General features: G+C 43.2%; 4 protein-coding genes across 6 annotated transcripts; 3 read left to right on the top strand and 1 right to left on the bottom strand.

The window, feature by feature from the left end:
• Positions 1-2,460: 2,460 nt before the first annotated feature.
• On the top strand, positions 2,461-5,756 carry LOC112895099 (cytoplasmic tRNA 2-thiolation protein 1). The gene is made up of 10 exons (XM_025962979.1): positions 2,461-2,657; positions 3,016-3,130; positions 3,595-3,737; positions 3,859-3,978; positions 4,067-4,179; positions 4,265-4,357; positions 4,445-4,485; positions 4,773-4,839; positions 4,920-5,031; positions 5,393-5,756. Exons 1-10 carry the CDS (start codon positions 2,541-2,543, stop codon positions 5,549-5,551), a joined length of 1,080 nt encoding a protein of 359 aa, XP_025818764.1. The 5' UTR covers positions 2,461-2,540; the 3' UTR covers positions 5,552-5,756.
• A 579-nt stretch (positions 5,757-6,335) lies between these two features.
• LOC112889777 (phenylalanine--tRNA ligase alpha subunit, cytoplasmic) lies at positions 6,336-10,441 on the bottom strand. Its single transcript, XM_025956550.1, has 18 exons — positions 10,184-10,441; positions 9,971-10,093; positions 9,780-9,878; positions 9,291-9,347; positions 8,981-9,036; positions 8,794-8,886; positions 8,494-8,584; positions 8,373-8,410; positions 8,253-8,291; positions 8,016-8,092; positions 7,860-7,944; positions 7,691-7,790; positions 7,463-7,559; positions 7,245-7,316; positions 7,093-7,159; positions 6,886-7,011; positions 6,670-6,724; positions 6,336-6,591 (listed from the first exon to the last, which is right to left on the bottom strand). The coding sequence occupies exons 1-18, from the start codon at positions 10,352-10,354 to the stop codon at positions 6,541-6,543; spliced, it is 1,497 nt and encodes a 498-aa protein (XP_025812335.1). The 5' UTR covers positions 10,355-10,441; the 3' UTR covers positions 6,336-6,540.
• Positions 10,442-10,593: 152 nt separating this feature from the next.
• LOC112889133 (methionine aminopeptidase 1D, chloroplastic/mitochondrial) lies at positions 10,594-14,816 on the top strand. 3 transcript variants are annotated; one of them, XM_025955638.1, is made up of 11 exons: positions 10,594-10,848; positions 10,965-11,034; positions 11,654-11,882; positions 12,221-12,382; positions 12,453-12,497; positions 12,836-12,907; positions 13,170-13,249; positions 13,852-13,949; positions 14,085-14,132; positions 14,262-14,337; positions 14,523-14,816. In XM_025955638.1, the coding sequence occupies exons 1-10, from the start codon at positions 10,596-10,598 to the stop codon at positions 14,291-14,293; spliced, it is 1,089 nt and encodes a 362-aa protein (XP_025811423.1). In that variant the 5' UTR covers positions 10,594-10,595; the 3' UTR covers positions 14,294-14,337; positions 14,523-14,816. The 3 variants fall into 3 exon arrangements, with proteins under 3 accessions (XP_025811423.1, XP_025811417.1, XP_025811412.1); XM_025955632.1 differs by lacking the exon at positions 14,262-14,337 and having other exon boundaries at positions 12,456-12,497; positions 14,523-14,795; XM_025955627.1 differs by lacking the exon at positions 14,262-14,337 and having other exon boundaries at positions 14,523-14,795.
• A 295-nt stretch (positions 14,817-15,111) lies between these two features.
• On the top strand, positions 15,112-19,500 carry LOC112889154. The gene is made up of 7 exons (XM_025955648.1): positions 15,112-15,847; positions 15,931-16,028; positions 16,122-16,263; positions 16,821-16,916; positions 17,014-17,133; positions 17,292-17,554; positions 19,116-19,500. Exons 1-7 carry the CDS (start codon positions 15,679-15,681, stop codon positions 19,224-19,226), a joined length of 999 nt encoding a protein of 332 aa, XP_025811433.1. The 5' UTR covers positions 15,112-15,678; the 3' UTR covers positions 19,227-19,500.
• Positions 19,501-20,547: the final 1,047 nt, after the last annotated feature.

The following is a 20,547-nucleotide window of genomic DNA, read 5'->3' as shown; positions in this document are numbered from 1 at the left end:
AAATAGACTAGGACTTTCACGATCTGATGTCTTTGCGTTGCGTTTCCCGTAACAGAATAACTAGTCTATCAGTCCCATCAGAACAAAAAAAAAAACGCACAGCTGTAGTGGCACTGCCAAAGATATGTGAAGAAAAATGTCAGCAATATTTGAGCTACAAGGTGATTTCTAGAAGAACGCAAGCTTCGTAATCTTCGTATCTGTATGTAGTTGTAGGTCTGATTGTACACGTATGTATTAACAAATGCTACAGCTGTACCAGACGAGAGGCGTCAAAAGAAAATATTTTTAAGCTACAAATAGAAAGCGGGTTCTTAATATTTGAGCTTTAGTAGCAGGGATAGCAATGGGTACCCGAAATCCAATAGATTTTTACTCCATTAGGGCACATATTTGCATTAATTTTTAGACCCGTGGGTTTATTAATGGATATAAAATCCTACCCGTTGGGTTTATGGTATGGGTTTGTTCCTACAATACCTGAACCCGTAAACCCATGGATTTTTTGAACCCGATATTATTTTATTTTGTAAATTTATAATAAACTTAACATCCCTTCCCTTCGCTTCTTATTTTGGTGAACCCTGAATATTTTGGTAGTAGGTAGGGGTGTTGTATATTTTGGTAGTAGGTAGGGGTGTTGTATATTTTGGTAGTAGGTAGGGGTGTTTGTCGGTACATACAGACAGGGGTACCTCCTGCTAGGGTGACCAGACCCTTGGCGTCTCGCTATCCGTAATCTCCCCCTTGCCTTCCGGGGGACGTGGCGTGCGGCCCGGGCCTGACAGCTGGGGACCGTGGTCTCCGGACCCTCCCCGTGCTGTTCCGGGACCGGGGCCCCCACGTCCCCAGGAAAGCTGGAGAGCTCTCGGTTAGCCCCCGCGGACCCGAACTCCCCAGGGAGGTCCGGGGCCGCCACATGTGATGGCCGGACCATCACAGGCCAGACCGCTCCGACCGGCCTCGGGGGCTCGGACCCCCTCCCCCCGGGAAGGGGTCCGGCGCCGCCACGCGCCGTCCTGCGGTGGGAACGGGGCTGGCCCTGCCACGTGCTTGCGGCTGGAGGCCCTTCGCGGGTCTCCAGCCCACCTACCAGCATTTAAAGCGGTAGCTGGGCCGTGCGTGCCCAAGTCAAAAGGAACAGCCTGCCACTGACACACGGGGCAGGTATGCTGACACTACGGTAGCCTGCTTGACCTGAAGGCGGCGCGTCATATCACCGTGCACAGTGCGCGGACTGTGTACAGTCCTGTCACGGCGCTGCGCGCGTGATGATGGCGTGTAATAGGCGAGCCAAGGCGTGCGCTATAACAGTGCGCACACAACAGGTCAGCGCTGTTTCACCGCCTGACTGGAGGTTCCATCCCAACAGTGACAGCACGGCTTCACTGTTGCGCAACGCTGACACCAGACACTGCGCAAGACAAGGCTGTACACGGCCATATCCTAGCTGTGGAAACGCACATCAACTTCTCGGTCGAAGAGGACTACGGAGAGGAGCTCGAGGAGATGACCTCCATATCTCTCGTAGAACAGACTTCTGTTGGCCAGGCCCACCTGTCGGGGTCCGGCTCAATGTAAGCACTCCCCTTGGGCTATAAAAGGGAGAGTGCACTCGTTAGAAGAAAAGATTCAGACACACACGAACACAAACTGAGGGGCATCCGTGCTCACACAATCAACACAACACCAAAGTGGACGTAGAGTATTACGCTCCGGCGGCCTGAACCACTCTAAAATCCTCGCGTCTTTCCTGCGTTCATCGGTCCACCGATCTAGCGCTTCTAAGTCTCCTCCAAACCCATCCTTTACTAGGATTAGGCGGGTGCATTCCGCCACCCGGTTGGAGTTCTCCTCCGACAGTGTTGTTGCTTTGCAGTTGTATTGTATATACATATGATGGATTTGTGAGTGTGTATGGTGTTATGATCATTTGAATATAGAATTTGTTATTTATCTTTTAATTTTTTAGTAATTTTTAATAAACAATGAACTTCTCACTTATCATGTAATTCTATACGCTGTATTAAACTTGTTGTATTAAATTTGTTGATCACGATGAAAATTAGTATGGTAAAATGTAGATCCATGGGTGATTCGTGGGTACCCGTTAATCTGATGAATTTGGGTTTGGGCTAAATTCTAAATCCATCACGAATATGGATTTTTCAACAGGTTCAAATAGTTTTTATAGGTTTGGATTTGGGACTGTAAAATTCAGAGGGTTTGAACCTGTTGCCATCCCTATTTAGGAGCAGCAGCTGATCAGCTGTGGACGAAGAGGAACAGAGGATGGAACAGTGACTCGATTCGACTCAGCTCCGCACAATCCGAAGATGGATAGGAATTCGGAATTGTGGATGCCATCGGAATCCAGCCCATGAAGGCCCGTCAGGACATGCCGCCGGAATCCTGTTAAAAGCCCAAAATTCGGAGCCCACGTGACTATTCGCGCCTTTCCCCAAACCTCCGAGCGCCGACGGAACACCTCCCCCTTCCTCCCGGCGCGCCGCCACTTCGCCGCTGTCGCTCCTCCCGCCATGGGCAGCTCCGTTGCTGACGGCGCTAAGCTACAGCCATCAAGGGCAGGGAGTCGCCTCTGTGTGCGGTGCGGCGAGAGGAAGGCCGCACTGAAGCGGCCCAAAACCCTAGAGCAGGTGCGCCTCGTCCTCGCCACGCTTCCTTTGTAATTTGTTCCGATGTTTTAGGAAAATTCTAGAGCTGGGGTAGCCAACGACTTAACTGTAAAACATTAAGGTGGGATCGCAGGGCTTTGCTTTAATTTTGCTAAGTTAGGCGAAGAAGAGATGTCGTCTGGTGTACTTGTGAAGTTTTGTGAAGAATTTTGTTTGTTTATGATGTTTTACAAAAGTTATGTGATTCATGTATATCTGTGTTTCTTTGAATGTTTACATTCTATCCTTCCGTTGAGCTATAGTTTTGTGGATGTTAGTGAATATCGTGAGCTTCTTTCATCTGACATCCATAAAAGAGTGCTTAGATTTCTTCTTTTAGATCTGTAGGGAATGCTTCTACATCGTCTTTGAGGACGAAATTCATCAAACTATTGTCGACAATTCTTTGTTTAAATCTGGTGAGCGTGTGGCAATCGGTGCTTCTGGTGGAAAAGGTATGTCCAGACTTGTACGTGCCATCAGTAGGTAAAGAAGTTGTAGCTGCATTTTATATTTTGTTATGGCAATGTGTGCACCTTTTTAGTTTTCTGCATAAATGCTTGAATATCTACAGACATGCTTCATTTACCTGTCTAGGTATTGGTGAAGCTATTATATTCTCTTCTGAAAATAACTGCATGACCAACACGGAAGGCGATTATGTCTTCTTGTTGGGAGCTCTATGTCTGCATTTCATTGATCTATACAGTTTAGGTTTCATAGCAGTAGGTTAAGTGCCATTCTCCCATGAGTATTATAAACCAATCGTCGTTGATAGTATCGGGTCATTTGTGTTTAGCCATAGAGTACAAACGAAAGTTATTTACGCACTCGTGCTGCATACCACATGCTTCTTTCTTGTTTAAAATGCATGATCTTCCTGCAAGTTCCAACATTTATTTTTATTTCTATCATGCAGATTCAACAGTGCTTGCATACGTGCTATCAGAGTTAAACCGTCGTCACAACTATGGCCTCGATTTGTTCCTTTTATCTGTTGATGAAGGAATCACAGGATATAGAGACGACTCACTAGAAACAGTTAAAAGGAATGAAATACAGGTTCCCCCCTCCCACATCGTGGGCACACTCCCTCAGTTTGTCTGGACCTTCAACTGTCAATATTATAGTGGGTGCTATTCAGACATTTAATTCAGTAAGTTTCACCATTCCCTTGTTGCAGTATGGTCTGCCACTGAAGATTGTTTCCTATAAAGACCTCTATGGCTGGACAATGGATGATATTGTTAAAGCAATTGGTCTGAAAAATAATTGTACGTTCTGTGGAGTTTTTCGACGTCAGGTAGTCCCTACCTGCAAAACTTGCACGGAGATTTCTTTTCTTATCTTTAACTAGACTCTGCCTTCACTGATAATCCTTTTCTTTGTAGGCACTAGATCGAGGTGCTGCTCTCCTGAAGGCTGATAAGATTGTAACTGGGCATAATGCAGATGACATTGCAGAAACTGTCTTGCTGAATATTCTGCGTGGTGATATTGCAAGGTTTATGTTGGTTGCAGCATTGTGCTGTTTTTCCTTAGTTTCCTTTTTAATACTTTTGGTTTGATGTTGTGTTGCTCCTTTATAGGTTAAGTAGATGTACCTTTATAACTACTGGTGAAGATGGGCCAATCCCAAGATGCAAGCCTTTCAAATACACCTACGAGAAGGAGATTGTCATATATCCTTTCTATGAAACATCTCATATTTTCATATGTTACTTGTTTGCTTTATTCAAGTATATTTTAAATCCTTGACTGAATGACACGTATGCATACTTCAAAAAGCTGGACTACTTCTCCACAGAATGTAATATCTGGTTCTTTTACTGTGCAATCCTTTTTTTTCACATTGAAAAATAATAGTTCATTCCAATATCCGAAGATGCTAGAATGGTACGTCAATAAGAAAATATAGATCTCAATCATCACTGCGTTTTGTTCCACTAATACCATACACTTACATATGAGTCTGCTTAACTTCATTTCTCCAAAATCGGTGAATACATAACACAAATCTATTAATTTTGTTGACTGCTCTGTGCCACAATTCTGAAAGAATAGAAAATGTCTCAATTTGGCTGTATTGTGATCCAGGCATCTATTCACCAAATGCATACCGTGGTTTTGCTCGTGAATTTATTAAAGATTTAGAAAGGATGAGGTAAAGGTGCATTATTTCCCTATATAATGCAGACCTCTGCATGTTCTTACCCTTGGCTCAGTAGATAATCATCGTTGCAGGCCTAGAGCTATATTGGACATCATAAAATCTGGAGAAAATTTCAGAATCTCCACAACAACAAAGATGCCAGAGCAAGGAACGTGTGAACGCTGCGGCTACATTTCTAGTCAGGTATGGCCATTACATCAAATATGGTGTTATGGTGCATATGAAATATGGATAACTGAACATTTTGCTTCTGCTAAGACACTTAAAACAAGCCCTTATTATATTTGAAGAGCAGCTTACAAACTGATTAATTCCAGTGGAACAGCTTACATGCATGCAGTGGCTCAATCCACCTTGTTGACTCCCTAACCTATTCGAAACATGGGCGATGTGCTAAGGGTCCTTTGCTTTGTACTCGCGGCATGCCGGCATTGTTTACCAATAATGCGAACTGCATGAATTTGCCCTCGTTATTTATCTTGGAAATTCTTAAACGTTTTTTTTCTATGGAAGTAACTGAAAAATTGATGAACGTTTGGGACAGAGATTATGCAAAGCATGTGTCTTGCTTGATGGATTGAATCGAGGCTTGCCGAAACTAGGCATTGGAAGGACCAAAGCTGGTGACGGTAAGGAACACGCCAAACATTCAGAGAGGAATACATCGAGCTTACAAGGGAAACATGGGAACTTCGACTTCTAGATCTCAATTGCAGTTTTGCTAAAAAGAAAGAAATACTGTAATAAAATTTTATGTAATCTGTAATTTTTGTATCATTGTTGTAGTACTTGTTACTGGTCATTTGATCATTTCGATTGTTGTGGTCGTTCATGAATCATGACTGTATAAATACAGCCGTGAACCACAAGAACAGGTCTTCGAGTCTTGACACATGCTTACGAAGATATATAATCCTGGTCCCAAAACAGGTACGTCACATATCAGATTTAATAAATTACAGTTTTCGGAAATTATGCACGTTCACCAGAAATTAAAGTTCTAAAAGAACTGATCGTGTTTGTAATATGCAAAATGATAAATTTAAAATAAGATAAAAAATTGTTATTTTTTTTTCTCACAGATGGGATCGAAGTTGAATTAAACTTTTGCATGTATGCAGAACATGCATCCACCATAAGTCTGTTAAAGATTTTCCCCCCCAGAATTTTGGACAACCTCTAAATATGGTTCGTGGAATTGCACTTATGAGTTGCACCCGCCTCAAAACAGCATTTCTATTTTGATTGGCGCTAATGTGCCTTATCAAGTTTCCCATAGTGAGCTAGAACAGATAATGATCCCATCTCTATTGCGTTTAGCTTCCTCCTGTTTCGTATGACAATTTCAGACATTTTAATTTCCAAAGTTTAATAAGTCAGACAATGAAAAACTGCTCCGTAAGGCAGCCTTTACCACCACGGTTCTGCATATGTCCAGTAAGTAAACAGGTAAACACGTAATAAGAACAAGCAGCAAAAGATTGAACATAAACCAACCTCTCTTTTTGCTAGCAATATCATTCAAAATTGCAATGCACAGACTATAGATTTTCGACATAACCATCTTCCTTCTACAATTTCATACAACCCAATTTGTTACATTTTGCAATTTGGACCACCTCTGTCAAAATTTAACAGTACACAGTACAACAGAAAAAAAGGGGGTGGCGGATCCTCAGGATCCCCAGCACACTAGATTCCCAACCGACATAGTGGGTTGCTCTTGATAAGGTTGAAATCAACCTGGAAAGAACATGACATGAATAAAGAAGGGCTCATGATAACAGGAGAAAATTTCAGTACGGCAATATGGCACAATACCTTTGGTCCAAAGAGGTCCCTAATGTTGTCAATTCCATATAGAATCATCGTCGGCCTGAATGAAGAAACAGAATCCAGTAAGTAGATTTCTTGCAACTAGCTAGATAATTTATGGTCTCAGCAACCAAGGGAGAAAAGTTCGAAAAATCACACTAGGTCCAAACTTGTTAAATGTATGAACAAAGAAAACCTCACTGTGAGCAAGCAATGTCATACCTTTCAAGTGAAAGACCCCATGCAATAACATTAACACCTTCTGGCAACCCCATGGGAAGCAACATCTCAGGCCTAAACATGCCTGAATTACCAACTTCAACCCATTTCTTTAAACCATCGTGGTAACTGAAAACAGAACAGCAAAAATCATTCACAAACAACAAGAATCATGAAACTAAGAACAAAGCCAAAGGAATTACTTCTGACCTGAAAATTTCCATGCTTGGTTCAGTATATGGATTGTAGGCAGGCTTGAAACGCAGCTTTGACATACCTAAGAATCACGAGAAAAGATGACAATAATTAGGGGCACAATCTGTGCATGATGTATCATATGATAAAGCAGATGGTTTAGCAACCTAGGCTTGAGAAGAAATCCTCCAATACACCAATCAGATCACCTAGCGTCAAACCATAATCACAGATAAGACCTGAAAAAACAAACATTACATGAACATAATCTAAGAGATTTATATAGAAATGCAATAGGACATGAATGCTATATTAAACAAAAACTTCCACTTTTGTCTTGGGACATCAAATAAACAACTATATGCATAAGACAGCAAACAGCTACCTTCTATCTGGTGGAATTCAGCAAGATGAGTTCGGTCAACAGCTTCATTACGGAAAACCCGATCAATGGAGTAATATCTCTTCGGGGCAAAAGGTTTCTGAAAAGTCAACATCAATCACAAAAATCATGAACCATTCAAAGAGACATGCGAATTTCATTGCAGCACTGAACAAACTATATATTGGAAAAGTTGCAATACTAGCAACTTCAATGTAGTACAACACTTACCTCTTGAGCAAGCTTGTATAACATTCTCGTGGAAACAGCAGTTGTATGAGTACGAAGAAGATTTTTCTCCGCTTCATCCCGCTTCCAGTCATAACCATATCTGCAGACAATAATCTTACATGACCGAAAACTTTGGAGCTAAGGTGCTACACAAACATCAGAAGTATACCCTTTGGAGCCATAACCACCAGACTGATGAACTTGCTTTACTTTCTCAAGATATTCCTCAGGCAACTGTCTCGTAGCTGCAGGGGCTGCATAAATTTGATGGACAATTAAGAGATGCAACTTTGATCAAGAGACCGTACAATATCTCAAAAAATACCTTTCAGGAAAAAGGTATCATGTGAATCCCGAGCAGGATGCTGTTGTGGCTGGAACAGTGCATCGAAATTCCAGAAGCTATATGAAAGAAGCAGCAATCACATGTAGCATTAGGAACACAAGTACTGGTAAAATGGGGCCCGTAGAGAGCTGCATTTCTTTTCTTTTTTAGAGCACAACATCATCACATAGAAAGATATGGTTGTTCCGAGTTGGGTGCAAATATTAGACCACACACCTGCTTTCAACGAATTTGTTGGTTGGCATCTCTGTGAATCTGCACCAATACAATGAATTAATACATTTTCTGAAAACATCTTGCTGAATACAAACATGACAAACAGATTGTCTTATTTACCCCATCATAATAAAGATGTTCTCGATTGCCTCACGGACCTGAAGCAACACAAGTTATAGTTGGGATTTATTCAGTTTATCAGAAAAAAGGCTATGTTAAATTGCAGAAACTATAGATATACCTCCATCAAAGGCTGCACATAACCTTTGGCTATAGGTTGTCCCTGAGCTCCATAATTATAGTCTTTGAATTCAAGGTCCTTCCAGTCACCACTAAAGAGCAGAAAATTAATTCCAAAATGAAAATAAAAATGTATCAAACGTTCCATATCCATAAAGAAAAACATTGACAAACAGATCATTTACGATATTGTATGCATTGATAAAACATACTTACGTACATTAGTTAAAAGTGCCAAATTTAACATGATAAATCCTGCTCTATTTTGGAAACTAATTCGAGAGAAATGACATAAAATTACCTTCTAAGGTGTTCTGTTGTCACATCAGTTGCCAAAGTTTTTCTCTTTACAACAAACTCAGGCCCTTTCTTTAGTGAGTACCAAATTGATTTCCTGTTAAGCATCAAGGTAGATGGAACAAATTTGTACGATCACAATAGTACATACTACGAAAAAGAGCTCATCTCTTCAGATCAGATGTACTTACTCTTTCGTAATAAGCTTCCTTCTCTTCAAATCATCAATCACTTTATCAGGAACAACCTACATCAAAATGCTTTTCTTTTTCATAAAGGGAAGAATCCACAGTGAAATGCAGGGACAAGGTAGCTAACAATGTTTTAGTACAATATCTAGAGGAACATTTTTATTTTGTACAGAAAACTGAGCTCAGCAGAAGTGAACGGATCAAATGCGCTAAAGTGTATCAGATAGTGAGCTTGAAAGCACTGTCCGCAAATGATTCCAATGAAAAATGCAAATGATAGGAGTAAATGCGGAGCCCAAAGTACACAAACCTCCCCTTTCTCTAGCTTTGTAAGCTGCTCTTGCAACTCATCCCTGACGTTCTCAACCTGAATAAAGATGGGAGTGCAAGTTATATGTGACATCTTGAGATTGAAACTGAACCAGCGCAGCCCGCAAAATCACTTTAGAAGAAAAGGCATAATTATGCGCCACCATACCATTAAGTTGAAACCTAGATGTCAAAATACCACCCAAAGTTTTGACATAGCCAAAATAGCATCAGCACAGCTGTGTCTGACACTTGGGTCTTTGACAGTGTCTGATATGTGACTTTGGATGGTATTTTGGCAATCAGCCCAGCAACATAATGGTTAATTTTGCATAGCAAAATTCTACAAATTGGTACTAATAGATTCCAGTAGAGAAATAGATAATTTCTGGAAACATCACTATGCCAAATAACCATAAATCTAAATATAAAGCTGCTCGAAGCAGCGTTACACATACCCACATTGCATAATGGGAGTTCGAATCCATACCTTCCTGAGGACCAAATCCTTGTTGCCCTTCTCGAAACCTATCCATTTGTTCCGCGCAGCTGCCTTCATGCCGACATCGAATGCATCCCCCAATTTCGCCTAATACACACCGAATCTACGTATCAGCATTCGGCAAAAGCAAAACCCTCCAGTCACTCTCGGAGGATAGAACACTACAAACAAAAACTCACCTTGAGTGCATCCTTGGAGGCGCCCTCCGGTGGGATGGCTGCGACGAGCTGCGCCTCGGGGGATCCCCTGGCGGCGTAGCCCTTGGCCTCGTCGGTGAGCACCCATGTTTCCTTGATGATGTCCTGCGAGAAGGCAAGCAAGAGCCCGTCAGGCCTCGGGTTTGGAGGATAAATCTAGGTGCTCGGAGGATGGAAAGAGGAGGAGGAGCGTACGGTGCTGTCGACGATGCGGAAAGCGGAGAGACTCTTGATTACGCCCTCAAGCTCGAGGTGGGATACGCCGAGGGAAGAGGCGAAGGAGCGGGAGTCGGGGACATCGCCCGTGGAGTTGAGGTGGGCGAGGAGACCGGCCTCAACGTCGGCCGCCGGTGACTTCTCCGCCATGGCGCAAGGAAGCGGTAGCGGCGGCGGCGGCGAGGCTTCCGAGAGTCAGATGACAGAAGGGCAAGGGGGTCGTCGTGACGTCGTCTTGGGAAGTTGGGGGTTTAGGCCTCCGGTTCATTTTAGTGGTGGGCCAACTTGGTAGCCAAGTTTCCACCCAGCCCAGAAATCGTTTTGAAGGCCTGGTATTTATGGCCTGATAGCCCAGTTTCCCCTCCCTTCCGGCCTAAGCCAACGGCCCACTATGCCAATGGCGAAGCGCAGGCCGGCGCAGCGCCGCCGCCGCGGCGGCAGCCGCCAGCACCTCCTTCCCAAGTTCCCAAACCGCCACACAAGCTTGCACGCCCGCAGCCACACACATACAACTCTCGCGGTGGTTCCGCTCGTCTCCCCAGTCCCCATGGCCCGACCATCGTCGCCGCGCCTCCTCTCCTCCTTCCTCGGCGACCGCCTCGCGCTCTCCTGCAGGCCGCTCCTCCTCCGCTCCGCTGTCCCAGGTACCTGCCGCCTGCCGGCGCCAACTCCCGCGCTGCCACTCCGTGGCTGCTCCCATGTTTCAGCGCGTGGGCCCAGGGCAGCAGTTCGCTGAGCCGGCTCTCTCTCCCTCTTGCAGGAAGCAGGCGGGTGGCATATCAGGCGACGAGAACGCTATGCAACTTGGTGGATATCCTCTTCAACAGGAGGTGCGCTTTCATTCCCATCACAAGCGTCATCTTTCCTGCTCCCGGTTTGTTCGATAACTAGTACAGCATGTCAGCATCTGAGCTGCTCTGAAAGGCCCCCCTGGGTATATGTGATCATAATTTTTCTCCTAGCTTTACTTGCCATTCGCAGTACACAAATTCTGGTTTATGGACTTATTTTGCTACTGAAGGTTGAACAGGTGACCAATTGTAGTCATGATATTAAGAATTAAGAAAAGGAGATGTGACTTTTTGGTAATCCAATGTGACCGACTGTTTATTCTATGGTATTGTTGTGCCGTTTTCAATTTTCATGGGCAAAAAAGGGCTAAGGAGTGATTTGGTGATTACACAGTTGGTCAGTTGCAGTAGAATTAGATACACAGTACTTGAAGTGATTGAGATTAATTTGGTATGGAATTTCAATGAACTACTTACCTTGTTGGATGTGGACCATTTCTTAAATCTTCTGCATACTTTTCTATGCTTATATAGTTATACAAGTTATTATTGTAAAGATTATGGCGTACATTATGACCTGCATTACACATTACTGTTGGCAAGTACCATTCATGCGAATCCACAATTAGATGTACTTACTGTGACAAAAATTTCGCAGAAGTTGGGATGACGCACCAGAAAACAACCCTAGACGCCTACGTCCTGGGAAAGTATCTCCACGCTTAAGTGTTCCGAATCATATACAACTGCCTCCGTATGTCAATTCTCGTCAAAGACCTGGTGTGACCAATGGACCTGAAATACATGATGAGAAAGGGATTGAGTGCATGAGAGCTTCTGGAAAGCTTGCTGCGCAGGTTTTGAAGTTTGCTGGAACTCTTGTAAAGGTAATATCGTGGTGCTACAAAAGATTGATTGTTCGTTTCAATCAGAAAACCATTATTTCTCTCCTTTCAAAAATTTCAAAGCACATGACATAACTGAATCTACATGCTAGATACCTATAACTTCTTTTCTCAAGTAGAGGTTACTTCTCTTTTAAATTATCAGTATCATTTTCTCTGATATGGGCAATAACTCTTGTCTCAACGTCTGTTTCTTGGTGTGATCTAAATCTGGAATATAGAAATAGGTAGCATATAAGGAAGCAAGAGAGTCGGTTTTCTTTCCAACTGATGGGTGTCTAAGATTTAAGTGCAAGAGAATGATTTTATCTTATTGACAGCCAGGCATAACGACTGATGAGATTGATAAAGCAGTGCACCAAATGATAGTCGATAATGGAGCATATCCTTCACCTCTTGGTTACTGCGGATACCCAAAGAGTGTCTGCACTTCAGTGAATGAATGCATCTGCCATGGGATACCAGATTCTCGTCCACTTGAGGTAAGCCATCCAAAATCGAGAGGTAACAAGTTTGAGCACATAGAAAACAGTCACTTAATCTTCTTTGTGGCAGGATGGCGATATCATCAATATTGATGTTACTGTCTACCTCAATGTAAGTCACTCAAAACTTATCTATACCAGCTGACATGTTTTTTTGGGTTTATTTGAACCTTCTGCGCTTACTTTAACTATCACCAGTGCTTTACAACGTTTGTAATGATTTTCTCGAGAGATATCTTCTGATTCCTTGCATGGTCATGCACATCGTTCCGTTTTCGCAGTACGCAAAATGTATACATAGGTTAGAGGCTTTTTATTATTTTTTTGTTCCCATCTATTATTGATATGGATCGCTGCAATTTTGATCTTTTAATGCATGCACAGTTATGCCACTGTCCATTTCTGAAATGTTCCATTGCAATTGTATAATATTTATATGTTCTATTCCAGGGCTACCATGGTGATACATCCGCTACGTTCCTTTGTGGCGATGTTGATGACGAAGCTAAGAAATTAGTTCAGGTGATCTCAACTGGTGGTCAGTTTTCAGTAATCAAGTACGATAGGATTTGGAATATGTTTGCATAAAAGTTGAATTTATATCATGTATTTAAGAGATCTAATTGATGATAGAATGTTAGACCAAAGTCCTTTGGTTTTCCTTAATTCATTGTACAGTTTTTGGTTACAAGGCAATATTCTCCCAGAAGTTTCTCTTATCCCAAAGAAATTTATTTACTATGATGATTGATTCTGAGTTTTATGTAACCTTTTGTCCAATCAGGTGACAAAAGAATGCCTTGACAAGGCTATATCAATCTGTGCACCTGGGGTGGAGATCAAACGAATTGGCAGAACCATACAGTATGTAATTGAGAAGCTGTATCACTGGATTTGCATATGTGCTTGTATATTTTTCATCTCTATTTTTTCATAGTGCTTATTCTTGAACTATTTTATTAAACTCTGAATAACTTTTGGAAACTTCCTGCAAAGAAAATCTACGAGTCCTCACCTTTTGGTTATGGCACATCTATCACGGAACCTGACTTGAATTGTATAATAATGAATAGCATCAGTAGCAACAAAACCTCAAGTTGGGCTAGAGATGAATTCCAAATGAACATGGGAATGCTTGTTTATTTCTAATAATCAATGCTCTTAAACAGATGCATGGAGTATTTTTATTATGTTATGATGAAAAACAGTATACAAACTATCCATAAGTTGTATGGTCATAAGCTTTATTATTGTCTTAAATGTACTGATTTCTGATTAATTGATACAAGTACACTGCTTGTTGCAGACTGCATGCTATTGGAGTAGTTTTTCTGTAACAGACCTGATAATCAAAATAAACTCTTATTCCTTCTGTAGCCTTCTAGTCATTGATTCATCAGAAGGTTGTGTTTTAATCATGATTTCAAACTGACAACTAGTGTACTTACGACACTCAATGTTTGAAGGGATCATGCAGATAAATTCAAGTTTGGTGTGGTTCGACATTTTGTTGGCCATGGGGTAGGAAAAGTGTTTCATGCTGAGCCTGTTGTGCTTCATTTTAGTGAGTTTCACACTTTAACAAAACGTCTTTTTAAATTCTGTCTTGTTCTAAACAATCTCGAGCTTCTGTTGCACTATCATATCAGCATTAGGATCTGATATCAGAGCTGTGGACTAATGACTTTGGAATTTGCAGGAAACAATGAATGGGGTCGTATGATGTTGAATCAAACATTTACTATAGGTACGTGTTTCTACAATTTGCCCTTATTTCACCTGTAACTAAAATCATTGCCCTTGTTCCATCGATTTGTGATTAATATTTCACATTCTGTCATTGAACCTAGAGCTAACATGTTTTCAAAAAAAACAGGTACATTTCAGTTGCGTTTCTTTCAGGCATGATCATAGATCACTGCATTTGGTCACTGCCATCTTTCTGCACATAAGTACTACCATTTCTTTTTTTTTCTTTTTTACTCTTGAGCATATTTATGGCATCACTGGAAGCTAGTTGTTTTGATGGCTAGAAAGCATATAAGGGTGGAATAGAACTCTTAGTTTAACTGATATTTACGCATCAGGATAAAGCATATGAAGCTAGCTCACTTCATCTCCCTTTTTTTGTCATCAGAGCCCATGCTAACCTTGGGGAGCATAAATCCTGTCATGTGGTCCGATGACTGGACAGCTGTGACGGAAGACGGCAGCTTGTCAGCACAATTCGAACACACGATACTGATTACTGAGGATGGCCCGGAAATATTAACACAGTGTTAACAGAAGGCGGAAGAAGAACAGTTTGATAGTCGGCTGGCCAGATCCTGCATTTTGTGCACTAATTGGTCCAATCTAAACTCATGCAAAATGGCATATTCACGTTATAATTGATCTCGTTTATTTGAAATTGTACTGTTTTGACGTTAAATTTGTGTCTTGTTCTACTGGTGTTTGGTTACGATGTCATGGGGCGGCCGGGTGGTTGCAAGTAGGTCTGACAGTTTTGATTTGAGTTTGTTGGTAGGGGGGCTTGCCGAAAGGCATATCTCGCCTCATTTGTTAGGCCGTGCACGGACCTTTGCTTGATTCACACTTTTGCGCTACCGACTGACCAGCTGTTCCCTCGATCACTCAAAAGGACAGAGATCAGATTGGTGGTTGTTGCTGATGCTTGTATCACTAAAGGAATGACAGCCCTGTATACGAGATTCTAATACCTTCGAGGCAAGTTATCTGAAGCTTCGAACATTAAACAATGCAGCAATTTGCATTAGACAACACTGACCCTCACTAATTATTTAATTATATTTGTGCTAATCACAGTTGCTAATGATTGCATTCAACTTAGCCCTCACTAATCAATCCAGTGTACTAGTACCATACTCCCGTCCCTGTGTCCTGTCTCGCTCTTACTGCTGATTCGCTGAACACCTGAAAACCTCCTAAGAAACCTTCGCAAAAAATAGATCCTAAGAAGCTAACCTGACAAATGGGCCCAAAATGCTAGCGTCAACAAAGCACAAGGGAAGGGGAAGGGATTGCTTCGTATTCCGACTTCCTTTTACCGCCGGCCCCGAATTCCCCCCCTTTCCACACCTGCGGCAGCGAGAGAGCCCAAAGGAGTAGCAAAATCCGGTGCCGCGGCCTGATTCCAGAAGTTCCTTGCATCGCGGCGTCGGCGTCGATCGAGCGTAGCCTGCGCATTGGTCATTGGTGTCGGTCGCGCGGTGCGGCGCTCGTGCGAGATCGAGGCAGAGCAATGCCGCGTCGGTAGGGATGGCGGCAGCGCCATGGCGAGGGGCATAGCGCGGGCGGTGTCGTTCGGGGGTCGCGCGACCGCAGGCTGGTGCTCCTACCGTCGCGTCACCGTGGCAGTCTGCCTCGGCAACCTCGTCGCCGCGCTGCTCGTGCTCCGCTCCCTCACCGCCCCCGCCTCCTTCGCTCCAACCGCTCCCAACCGTGAGTGGCATCCCTCGCCATGCTTGCATCTTTGTGTTTTTTCTCTCTGATCTGATTGAATATTATTTTAATCCTAACTTCAGCCGGCGGAGTGGTGCAGTACACGGAGGAGCAGATTAAAAGGGTGGAGGAGTCGATCCGAATCCGCCACCAGGCGGAGCCTGTCGAGCTCGTGCAAGCGGTACTAGTAGTGGACAATCCTTGTATATTTAATAAATTTTTGGTTGATTAGTTCTCAGTAACGCAATCTCCACTGAAATTCTGGATGCCAAAGGTGAAGAAGCTGCAGAAGGTTTTCGCGCGAGAGGAGAAGCGGCGGAAGAAGCTGCCACTGGTGCTGAAGCAGAAGATCTCGTATGATATTGTACACCGGCTGCAGGACTTGGGGGACAACGGCAGCCTTGCTCAGCAAAGAGGTCTTCTGCTTAGTGCTACCATTTTATGTACTAGAGATAGGAGTATTTTCTAGACTACATGTACTTGGCCTTAATGTATATCTTATGCTGCTCGTCATTGCCCAGTTGGAATCCATTTGAGCTTAGGGTCAAATTTTAAGCACGCCATTGATGCATTCAGTGAATAGCTGAAAAAACTGATTAAAAATTACTCAGTGCTTGTTGCATTTGTGAATCATGCTATAAATGCTTTCTTACAAGTGGCTTCGGTTACTTTGTCGAGTGGTTCTTCAAACATAAAGAGATTATGAATTAGCCTTCAAGCAAAATAATGAGATACTGGTCTGAGTCATTAGACATTAGCATTCCTGCAGTTTCCTATTAATTTGTATCTATTATGTCTATGTTACTTCCAAGATTAGTGCTAAAAGTTACCCTTTTTTTTTGGCTTGTGCTATGCCTGCTTGCTCTCTTTACTTTTGCAGCATGCAAGTTCTGAATTGATTCGTGACCTAAACACAGCCTTCTAGTACTCTACAGATGATTCAAGTATTCATCTCTTTTGCCTAATATGACAGAAGTTGTCGAATCATGGCGTGCTGAGAAGTTGAAAGACATCAAAAGTGCATCTACTCAAAATCAGTCAAGTTTGGACCTATCCAATGAGGAAACTAGTATGTGAGCATTGCTTTCTAATAATTTGGTATCTTTGGTGCTTCTACATATTTGGTTTTCTAAACTGTAAAACTTGAATTTGATCTTTCCCTATAGGAATGTTAAAACGAGCCCTGGAGTTCAACTGGCGTATGCTTATGGAGGATATTGGCCTTTGGATACCAGAGGAAGTCACACATACTGTACATGATGACAAACCTGAAAATGAACCAGAAGGTTAGTTCCTTACATCATGCAATGAGTGCAAATTAACTTATCGTGTTTAGAGCACTTAAGGTGTCAAGTTGGACCCTTTGTGTTTTTTACTTAATGATTTTTTTAATTGCCCAAAGAGAGATTTGAATTATAATTCCCCATGTTCTCTCTTGTTGCAGAACAAGAGATAATAGCAGGTCCACCTTTGTCCCCACAATGTAATGCTGAGCTACATACTGATTATGGTGGTGCTGCTGTTAGATGGGGCTTAACACACCACAAAGAATCAGCTGCTGATTGTTGTCAAGCTTGTCTCGATCAAGCTAAGAATGCAAAGCCAGGGGAATTGAAGTGCAATATATGGGTTTATTGCCCATCGGAATTTGGATGCTACTCGCCAGACAAATATGAACATAAACATCAGGAGTGCTGGTTGAAACAGGTATTATGTCTGTTTAATCTGTATTTTTGCAAGTATTACAGCCCTTTGTTCTTTTTCATCTTTAGCTTTAGATGACTTTTAGCAATTTCTGGTTCTTCGTGATTCCTAAGGACATCAGTGTTCTGTGCATTTTGTGTGTATCACATAGCTTAGTTGTTACTCCCTCTGTAGGACAAGCTAATTTGTTCAAGTCATATATTTAAATTGGAGTGTTAACTGTATGGATACTTTCCGGTATCTAGGATCAATGCTTCAGAAAGATGGAGACATTGATGAAGATGTTAGACATAGAATTTCAGCCGGATGGTTGAAGTGGCGGCAGGCTTCGGGCATCCTCTGTGACAAGAAGGTGCCACAGAGGCTAAAAGGTAAGTTCTATAGGACGGCGATTCGCCCAGCGATGCTATATGGTGCTGAATGTTGGCCTACAAAAAGGCGACATGTCCAGCAACTGAGTGTAGCAGAGATGCGTATGCTGCGCTGGTTCTGCGGGCATACAAGAAGGGATAGAATCCGGAACGATGAGATTCGAGATAGGGTCGGGGTGGCACCTATCGATGAGAAGTTGATTCAACATCGGTTGAGATGGTTTGGACATGTACAACGGAGGCCTCCTGAGGCGCCGGTGCGTAATGGAGTTCTAAAGCGGGGCGATAATGTAAAGAGAGGTAGAGGTAGACCTAGACTAACTTGGGACGAGACGGTTAAGAGAGACCTTAAGGAGTGGAATATCGCTAAGGAATTAGCTATGGATAGGAGCGCTTGGAGATTAGCAATTAATGTACCTGAACCGTGACCTTTGTTACTTTTTGTTTAACCCCTAACCCTTCCTTTGGCTTGTGTACTTTTTGTGTTTCTTATTCTTGTTTTCTGTGGGTTTCATCTCTAGCCTACCCCAACTTGCTTGGGACAAAAGGCTAAGTTGTTGTTGTTGTTGTTGTTGTTGTTAACTGTATGGAATTAAAGAGATATTTGTGTATTTGTTCCCAAGCTGAAGAGCACTGTACTTTCCGATAACTAGTTGCAAATGATTTGAAAGCAGAAGCAAATTAGAAACATAGTGCAGGACATGTAACATGTAGTCATCACATTTGTTTCCAGCTTTGATTTTGGAGTAATCTGATTTTTTTCACAAGCTTGTAACTCAATGAAGCTTTTGCACTCGTAAAGTGCAGTTTTTCTTACTGCAATTTCGACCTAGTCTGGATAATAAGCTATGTTGATGTATGGACAAGTTAGTGGCATATAGGTTTACATTCTTAGCTTATGCTGAGCCATTTGTCTGTGCTTAGCTGCTTGCTTTATTTTAGCTATTCTTTGTAAAAATCTCTAGTCATGGTAACAATCAAGTTTCCTCTTATTATATTGGATATGAATGTTTCTGTTATGCTTTATCATGCATAAGTCTGGTTTAGGATTGATCGGTTGCATCACAGTACTAATGGATAGTTTGAGAAAACCTAAGGGACAAGTATTTCTTCAAGTGGGAGCACACGAAAAAGAAGTCATTTTCGTTTCCTTGGCAAATATATCTCACAATGGTTTATGCTGTTCGTTGCAGGCTGACCACCCCAAACTGAACTTCAAAGACAAGTATTCAGAGTCTTACAGAGATGTTCATCCCACCGCTCCTGTTGTTGTGCCATGGATGTCTGGTGTCATCAGTGCATGAGCAATCAGTCTCCCAACAGCTCAATTGAGATTCTTGCTGATGCAAATGCAACCTCAACACAGCCATACAACTTTTCTTTTGTTTTCTTCTTTTTTTTTGCCACTATACTGCTTTATTTTCCTCCTTCTTTCTGACCCAGCATATACAATGTAAAACTTAGCTTAGTCAACTAGCGAAAGTTTTTGAGGGATGATGTTGAAGTACAAATGCACAATCGGAGTTGGTGGTGGTCAGCTCAATTTAGTGTTTCATTTATCGGTGGTCTTCCAATTTACTCTGACTCTGATCGATGTTTTTGTGTGATCCTGAGTTCATAGCGATGTGCATTTGTGCCCTCCCTGAGACCCTGAACAAGCTCTCATACTGCCATACTGCCGCTGATGACCTGATGTCGGTTGTGTGGTGTGATTTCGACAGAGCTCCAACACGAGGAGCGCACGGCGCAAATACCGTGTGGGAGACTTGGCTCGCCACACTTCGCGGTTGGTTCCATTCGTTATTTCGTTTTCTAGCCCATCATCGCTTACGCTACGCATCGCGGCAGCCACCAGCAATGTCAGGCGGTGAGGGTGGAGTCCGTTCGATGCGATCCGCAGCTTCCCGTCGACGCCCGAGTCGCTCATGTCGCAGATCGACGCGGCCGTCGCCTCCACGGAGTACGCTCGCGCCTACGCCCTCCTCGCCCACGCTCCTGCCTCCGCCTCCTCGCAGCCGCAGCTCACGCCTGAGGATCCCGGGGGGGGAGGGATGTCGCTCCCCTCCGGCCTGCTACGACGCGAGGGTCGTGGACGATGCGTACCAGGCGGCGTGCGGGGCTCTGGGGGCGGGGCGGCCGGACGCCGCCGTGCGGTCGCTGCGGGTGGCGCTGGCGAGCTGCCCGCCGGAGAGGACCGCGGCCATCCTAAGGTGAGGTCCATGCCGGCCATCGCGTCTGCCCAGCTGCACAAGCAGCAGCACCTCTTCGCCACCGTTCACCGGTGGCGGCGGGCCGCCTCCCTCTGCTTCCGTCCGCCGTTGAGCGTCGCACCCGATACGAGGGTTTTTTCACAAAAATGTTGGATCGAACATTTACACCTAACCCCCTATATTGGATCGCGACTATTAATCGCGATCCAGTTTAGGGGTTATATGTAAATATTTGGATCGCGGTTATTAATCTCGATCCGATGCAGGGGGGTTCCTGTAAATAGTTGGATCGCGATTATTAATCGCGATCCTGTTAGGGGGTTTTATGTAAATATTTCCTTTAGCCGTTGGATCCAACTTGTACGGGCATGATGGAACCATGGGACCCACAGTTCATCGACCTCATCGCTCCCGG

This window comes from Panicum hallii, chromosome 1, assembly GCF_002211085.1.
Source record: "Panicum hallii strain FIL2 chromosome 1, PHallii_v3.1, whole genome shotgun sequence".
In the NCBI taxonomy this organism is placed as follows: Eukaryota; Viridiplantae; Streptophyta; class Magnoliopsida; order Poales; family Poaceae; genus Panicum; species Panicum hallii.
The sequence above is the reverse complement of the archived record's forward strand: the minus strand, read 5'-3'. Positions and strand labels throughout refer to the sequence as shown.